The following is an 8593-nucleotide window of genomic DNA, read 5'->3' on the forward strand; positions in this document are numbered from 1 at the left end:
ATAATAGCAGCACATTGCCAGTGTTAGCAACTCCTGTCTGTAGTAGTTACAAGGCGAAGCCCAGCTTAGAAAGAAGATAATACTAATCTATGTTCCATCACTCCACTCAGAACAAAAGCTAAGAAACATGCAAGAACACAGTACCACACTCTGTCCTTACCTAGTTTAGGATGGCAGCTTAAATATTGCCTATTTGCTTTTCACATTCTAAGCAACTCATAGCAGCATACATTTGCCACTAAAACCCATGTTTAACCTCATATCAAAACTATGAGGTAGGTTAGCTTGAGAAACAGTTAGTGTATGGAACAGCAAGACACATGTCCAAGGAGAGGAAATATGGGGCTATGCAGATGTTAAGATTCGAAGTCTCATCAGCTCCAGCTAGAATAGCCAATAAGCAGAGATGACGGGAGTTTATCAGCATCTGAACAGCCACAGATTTCTACACCCATATTCTAGTTTCTAGCAGGTGCTTTGAGTTTCCTTCGCTGTACATTCATTAAGTTAACAGAGGCGCACATTTAATAATTCCCTATGTTCAATCAGTCCAATTAAACCACTGTGGTAAAGACATAATATTTTTGCTCCTTTGATGCTTCTATTTATTCTATAAATATTTGGTCACCCTTCTGCGACTCTTTTTACTAAGCCGGTGCCCTGAAATTCATTAAAATTTTGCACAGCAAAATGATAACCTTAATTATAAAGACAACCTGCATGACCCAAATTACTCGATGCATTAAAGCAATCCTAGATGCCATCGGAGGTTGTTCACATATCTTTGCCCTCAAAGCTTGAGAGAAAGAGAGTGTGTCCATGCATGCACGAAAGGGAATAAAGAGTCTGAGGAAACATACCTCCTTCTCGACAGGTCCACAAATTCATGTTATGTCTTGCACTAAGTAGAAGGAATGGAGTGGGGGTTTTTTGTTTTGCGGGCGACAGGATTCTTTGCGCATTTTCTGTGTTGCTGTATCTGCCCATTCAGCTGTGGGCAGAAGGGTGCCACACAGACAATTGTGGCCCATTAACAGGTAAAATCCAGTCCAAACTGCATTCATTCCCGGACCAATCATATGTGCGGTGATGAGGCAAGCTAGCGAGACAAGCACAAATCGTTTGTTTCTCGGGAAGAATTTGAGGGCAAAGTTTTAGCTGCAGAAAGTTTGAGAGGGCAGAAAGCCGAGAGGGCAGCATCACACACCATACAGAGACAGAGCCAAGTGATACTCACTCTCAGTCTACCTCACAGGGTTGTTAAGAGGATAAAACAGAGACAGAAAAACGCAGGCACACTACACGGCCTTGAGAAATGTGGGATGTAAACATACAAACAAATAAAATAATTGCTTCACTGTTCTAAGCATATTTTGGGTTTGTTCCGGGGATTTTCATTCATACTGTTTCACAGTCAAGTAAGGTTTTATCGGGAGATATAGGGTGACAGTACTCTTAAGCTGACTGAGGTAAATGGGCTTCGGAAGAATAATGTCTATGCTGGATTCGGCCAATGTTTTTACTAAAAGTAAAAATACCTAAGGGAATCTATCATGGAAGGAAGTGGCAGAATGGAAGGCCAATCCTCACTGCCTCCTTTCCCCACCCCCAAAAAAGAGTTAAGGAAATTCACATCCTCGTTCTATGTGGTGGTGCAATCTTAACTGCCTATTTCGAAGCATTTCGCGTCCATGGAACTTACATCTCTCGCCAGTGTGTGCTTAGGATTAAGGAGTGCCCAAGATTTTTGTTTGTTTTAATAGATCAGGCCGAAGCATGCAAAAAAGAAGAAGAAGAAGAAGAAGATTAAGAGGTTCTTAAATTTTAAGGAAAGCCTTGCAAGTTTTCATTGCATATGAGTGGCCATCTCGGAAACAATCCCTTCAGATCAGTTCTGTTCTAGCCTTTCGTTTAATTGCAGTTAAAAGGAGAAAAAAGACGCCCGCCTTTAAAACTCTAACAAGTCAGAACCCGCTTCACATTACTGGCATCAGAGTCCACAGCGTGCAGTCCGTTTTAACAGTCAGTCTGAAGTCAAAAGCACGCTCTCTCGAATGCATCCCCATCCCTGCGAAATTTCAGCAAAGCAATGCCATCTCTCCCCCCCCCTTTCCCACAAACCCCCACCTCCATCGCCCAAACATGGCAATAACTTTATACACTGCAGGTTGAACGTGCAGAAATCAGCCCTGACTTGTCTTTGCTCTTAGTATGCTTGCGATGAGATCATTGTGCTCCCACCGAGAGCTCAAATTCTTCAACTTGACAAAAGACATAGGTGAACGTGTCACAGTTTTACTGTTATGCGGAGAGCTCCGATCTGGTAAAGATAACAAGAGCCCGTTCAGCGCTTGCCTATGCTCCAAATGTGTGTTAATCTAAAATGGCTGCCCGGTAATACTTTAATTGCAGTTTCATGGCAACAAATTGCCACTTAACCGTAATAAATTTTATTGCGGCTTAGCAGGGCTAACAAAGCAGGCATGCACCTGAAAGAGGAGGGCGACAATGGAAATCCAGAACTTTATGTTCTGCACAGTATGTCACAGCGGAGGAGAGCAAGCTACAATGCCAAGGTAGCGCCACACCAAAAGCATTTAGCATAAAAGGAGCTATACATGCCACAATCTCACTTCTCATCACCGAAATGCCTTTCCAGGACTGCACATTCAGTACCAGCATGCTGCAAACTTTTGAGATTTTCAATTAACCTAGATGACCAATAAATACAATCTCATTTAGTAGCAGGTTTGTTTTTTCCTCTTTTTAAAGAAAAACCTGAATACTAAGTAACATAGGTTGGTGGCTCATCTATACAGTCATTTAAGGTGGATAGTAAACTTCTGTAGCTCCATTAGTTTTCTGTTGTGCTCTGAATCACTGCCTTCCCACACTTCCTCCTCTCTCAGTCTGGGTTTTCTCATACTCTCTCCTTTTTGGGAGTATCCTGGCAGGAGAAAATAGTGCAATGTTTATAGGGTGGGTGGGTGGGTGGGTGTAGCTTCTGATACTACATAACCAGGCCAAATAAAACTACGACCAGAAAGACAGTATATTTTATGGCAAAGAGAATTTGGTTTGGAAGCTGTGCCCATGTGCCTGCTAGGATGGGTAGATTTCATAACTAGAATTTCTGGCGAATGACAAAGTAGACCTACATCTTTACAGATACATATACGGTACATAGCATGGATTCTAGAAATCGACTGTAACAAGTGCAGGGAGAGAAGGGCAAGTATGATCAAGTATGGTTAATCTCCATTGCATTTTAAGGGGGAGGAGACACCCAAAACATTTGCTCACATAAGAGCAAATATCCCAACACACAAACTCACACACAGCCTTCCACCATTAGAACCTGTTTTTATTGTTTGATATGCCTCCAGTTTCGAGAGTGCTTTACCCCAGGCAAGAATACTAGTTAAATATGTTCCATTGTATATTCATAGCTCCATCAGTCCTCCTCCAATTTAGCACATCAAAGCAAAGGCTTCATCACTTGCATGTGGATTATGCTAACATGAGTGACATTTGTAATCTTATAGGTCTCCAACTTAAGAAATGCTTTTAAGCCTGCTATTAAATAGGTAGCTGTGCTTTAAGAACCAGTCATATAATAGTTTATTTAAAGCCTTAATGAACTTCAGCCTCTTCATTGCTAAATGCCACACTATATTACTTACAGAAAATTATTACCCAACATCTTAGTACTTCTAGGTTATATTAAACAACTGTAAACCTGGCATGTACAGCTTTCACAGCAGCAGAATGAGCGCTTATAGGCGGAAAGAATGAATTTTAAAAGGATATCTACAACAGCACTAATACGGGAGCTTTATACTCCTATGTCTCAGAAGATCTTCTCAAAAGAATTCAGACAGCATAATTCAAAGGACCCATTGGCTCAAACATTGTTAGGGTTCACCTCTGTGGCATAATCTGAAATGACTTTGTATTTCATTGCTTGGTCCTCAGATTTTCACCAAAACTGTTTTCAGGAAGTGACACAGAAATTTTTGTTTAGTAAAATGAGAGACAGACAGACAAGTCCTTCCTATGCATATTAAGACAGGAAACTGCTTAATTGTTTGTTTGAGACCTGGTTGTTTGATGGAACACAAAGGAGTCACAGGATCACAATCCCCCCCCCCCAATGTCCCAATTTCCAACTGAGAGGCAGATTGTAACATCCAAATGCGGCAAAACAGGGTTGGAAGGCTGTGGATCTATGCAACTACATTTTGTCAGAGAAGACCACTGAAATTGATATGTCTAAGTTAGGCCTGCCCTTTAATAGCAAGGGATCTACTTTGAGGAGGACTAAAGTTAGAGACAACTCACGTTTTCCCAGTATATATATATACATAATGACATGTTGAGGCTTGCTACAAAACTAGAAGTTAGCAAGTGCACAAAGGGTGGAAGGCAATCAAATTTCATTCATGAACAAATGGTTTGATATTACAACTGAACCAGCCCAAAGCATTGACGGGCACTCCAGCAAATGAAACCATTACTTTAAAATGTGCAGCTTAACTTTGATATAATCTTCTCTGCCTTTGTATTTTTGCCCAGGATCTGAAGAATATATACACACCAGTTTCCCAGCTAGCAGTAGAATGGATGGGCATTTCTCACTTCAAAGACTATCGATAATGTGTTTGGGACATCCACATTAATTTCAGTGGTGTTCCTCAGCTTGCATGGATCAGGTTCACACAAAGCTCCCTTAAGCACACTAAGATAAGGCACAGCACCATCGTTCAAACTACTAGGCTGCAACTCACAGAAGTTAGCCTCCCACAGGGAAATCCTGCTTATTCCTGCAGTGTGGAGGAGGATGCATGTGTCAGTGGCATTTAGTCAAGATCCAGAACTGTGCATGTTGCATCTTCCATTCAGACTTCCAACTAATGCTCCAAACTATCCATTATTTCCATAATGAAAGAGATCCTCCACGTATGCTTAACCCTGTCATAGTGCAGAAATTCCCATGTGGAAGAATTGTCCAGTGTTCCAGGAAATCAGCTGCTGTATTATCAAACTGAATACTGTTCTGAGAATCCATCTTTTTATGAAAAATTCATTATATACCTTAGTCTCACTGGGTGGGTATACTCACCAAGCCTCCTCTGAGTCCTTGCCTGCTAGAGGTGACTTTCCTGACCCCAGGTAAGCCAAACTAGTGACTTCTAGGGGAGACATTTACAAGGCTGCAACAGCGACAACTTGAGAAAGGGACCGAACTATATTATACTATAACCTGGCATAACTTTGAACTTCCTTAGTTGTACATAATGCCATTACTTAAAATATTTTCTATCTTCACGGCGATCTTATGGTGTTAACTATTTCCAATTTTTATGCCGTATGATATTATTAATTATATTATTATTATTATCATCCAATTTAAAAGCCTTATTGTCCAAAAGGGTTTTTTGTTCGTTTACATGCATAATCTCAATTACACGAGGTTTGTGTATTGCTTGCCATGAATATTGTATACCAGCCTGTGCTCTTGGATAGCATCCCATGCCTGCAAACGTTGTGTAACGTGTCAGGTTAACTGGATACAATGCAAGGGCTCTGCGTACCTCACCTTCCAGGGCAGACCATTTAATAAAATTTATCAGAAGAGTTGTGCAGCCCTTCGCAACAGTACAATCAAAAGGCCTATAGCCGGAACAAAACTGATTGGCCACTCCCAAACACCAGTCATAATGATACAGAAAGGTTTAAAGTGAAGTGAAAATTCTGCCTGAACATGTGCTGTGTCATTACCAAAGTTTTAAAAGAGTCTTCAAAACACTAGAGAATTTTTAGCTTGACAACCCACATGACTGCACTGTATACAGAGTGATGCAATAGTGTTAGGAAATATACACTTCCTGTTGTTCACAAAGCCTAGATGACTTAGCTGATGAGAGCAAAAAATGAATCACAATACAGGTTTAATGTTGCCGTTATCTGCATATCTGAAACACTCAGCAATACTTTTGAGTTCTGTACCATTGCCAAAAGTCACCTATTCTGTAGATTTAAATGCATTCCTTATTTTCATAAACCCATCAGAAAGCAGAAAAAATAGATTCTAAAGTTAAAAGCTGCATAAGAATTCATTTCTGAATGGAAATCTGCTATATTATTATTATAGTGCACTGAAGTCACACTCAATTACAACTATTTTCATTTTATGTTTTTATTATTTAAATACACCATACTAGAGCAAATGTCTCTGAAAGTATCACAAATAAAAGTTTTCTTCTTCTTCATTCAGCAAATTAGGAGTAGGTGAAAATTTCTACACAGTAGCTGCTATGAGCTTGATTTTTTTTCTTTTTTGTGTCATGGGAAGTAGCAACATTAGGACAAAAAAAACACTTACATGCATACATACATTGTATTTTACAGAGATACAATAAAAGTGTTTGTGATAGAATATCACAAGAGCCCCATCTTTCCTTTATCTCATGTTTTGAGTTTTGAAACACATTTCCTTACAACACTTAAATATACAAAGAGCAAAGAGAATGTTGTTAAGGTAAAACACAGGGTACAAATTCTGACCAGTGCCCTGCTGATTGTTAATGAGGGTAGAAAGCAGACTCAAAAGCTTATCTTAATTAGCTTCATTAGTCATTTCCCCCACTCCCTCCCCACCCAAAGTTGTTCTCTTCTGGTGGACATTTTTCTCCATTTCCTCTACAGTCTCCCAATAGCCCAGATTCATGGAGTCCTTAATGTTCATTTTCAGTCATTTTAATACACCAATAAATGTGGGAAGGGCAACCAAGAGTAAAGAAGGTGCAATGGCATGGAGCTGGCATTGATGCTAGCTACGAAGGTGACTTGTCTACTGGAGACATGGGATCCATCTGTGATGAACAAAGTTTGAGATGAAGGCACGCATTCTGCAGTACTCTGACCTTTTAGCAGACCTGCAAGGAAATAAAAATGGGCATCTTAGCTAAAATGCTTGATTTGAGTCAAGTGTGACTGGTTTCGCATTCTCTTTATTTGCTTATCTTATTAAATTACTTTCCAACTGCGACTCAATTAAAGGTTTTCTGCAATACTTATCCAAGTCCCTGAAGAGTTCAAACGGGGGAAAACCAAAACAGACCACACTAAAAATGTAATAATAATAATAATAATATAATAATGTCCTTTAAGTTTTGACAGCAGCAAGATACATTTATCACAAAGGAAAGATAGAAGCTTCTGATGGGAAATCCTACAGTTACTTTTTTTCTTTTATAAAAGATGCATTTCCCTTGGACAGGGATGAAATGACACGCCTTGCCTTTGAAGCACACAAAGTAAAGTGATCTTCTAAATTAGGAAAAATTCTGTCTAAAGCAAATAAGATACCCTCCCCTAGGCAACGCTAGTTAACATGCTGCATAGCACAAAAGCTAAATATAGACATTTTGGAATATTTTCCTCCCATTTAAGATTCCTCATCTGCTATGTTAGTTAACGTTACATAAACTCTGTAATATACGAAGTCAAACATGTGCCTCCACAGTGATGTGTTAATGAATTGTGATAATTAAAAATGCCTAGCTCAACAGAAATCTAACTTCCATGGATAAAGTAGAAACGATCGACAGTCTTCAAATGCAATCTGTTTGCAATTACCAAAATGAAATAATATATTAGATTTTTATGGTTTTTAAATGACATTTTGAGCTTCCTAGGAAGTTTTTTTTTTTTTACCCTTTCCCCAAGTTACTAAAAGCCTGAGGTCTATTAGTAACTGCAACCCCCCACTTTCAAGCTAATTAAAGTGGTGGAAGCTTGGAGGTTTAATTCCCCAGAGCTGATGCTCAGTGTGAGAAAGGTAATTTGTCTGTCCAGAACAAAGATTAGGGAGCAGCCAGCAAGCATATTTAATAAATGAGCATCAAGTGTCCTCTACTATGGACAGAGACAATACCAATTATGTAAGTACAAGGGAATTGTTGAGCGATATGTAAACTAGAAGATTCTCTGCAACAGACAGAATAGCAAAACGTAACCTAACTCATGCTTTATTTAAAAGTATAGGAGCTAGAGCCAAGCAAATGCTCTGATCATCACCAATGAAAGGAAAACTTATACCTTGTGAAAAGGGTTTTAAGGGTAGGGAGTAGGAAAGAAACTCGATGAGCTTTTAGACAACATTCCTCAGCTACAAAGTGACAAAATCTGCACAGGACATCATAAACATCCATCAAGCACCCAGCTTTTTTTGGGGGGGGGTATTTTACTGTCCATAGTTGGGGGTGGTAGTACAATATTTTGTTTATGATAGTAAGGATATGGTTAAAGAAGTGGTTCATGCTGGAGGCTACAGGCTTCCCATCCCTGCTGGATGGAGTTGATGACTTCTGAAATAAAGAAGGACTCTGGAACCAGCTTATTAGGGCAACATCAACTCCTGGCCATCATGCAGAAATGATACTAACCACGGCCAGAGCAAACAAATCACAATGCAATCAATGTAATTCCAGAGTTTGCTTGGCCGTCTTCAGGTTTTCCATCACCAATAAAATGCCAATGGGCAAAGCAGAGTATGGGCTACTATTTCTATAGGTGGAATTTATAGGGT

The 8593-nt window shown here is 39.6% G+C and overlaps 1 protein-coding gene across 1 annotated transcript in view; it reads right to left on the reverse strand.

The window, feature by feature from the left end:
• Positions 1-6183: 6183 nt before the first annotated feature.
• Positions 6184-8593, reverse strand: part of LMO4 (LIM domain only 4) — a 16461-nt gene continuing 14051 nt past the window's right edge. The window contains exon 5 of the mRNA XM_053391845.1: positions 6184-6938. Coding sequence (XP_053247820.1) covers positions 6930-6938 — 9 coding nt within the window. The 3' untranslated portion in view covers positions 6184-6929. The remainder of the gene's footprint in view (positions 6939-8593) is intronic.

This window comes from Podarcis raffonei, chromosome 6 (genome assembly GCF_027172205.1).
Source record: "Podarcis raffonei isolate rPodRaf1 chromosome 6, rPodRaf1.pri, whole genome shotgun sequence".
Taxonomy (NCBI): domain Eukaryota; kingdom Metazoa; phylum Chordata; class Lepidosauria; order Squamata; family Lacertidae; genus Podarcis; species Podarcis raffonei.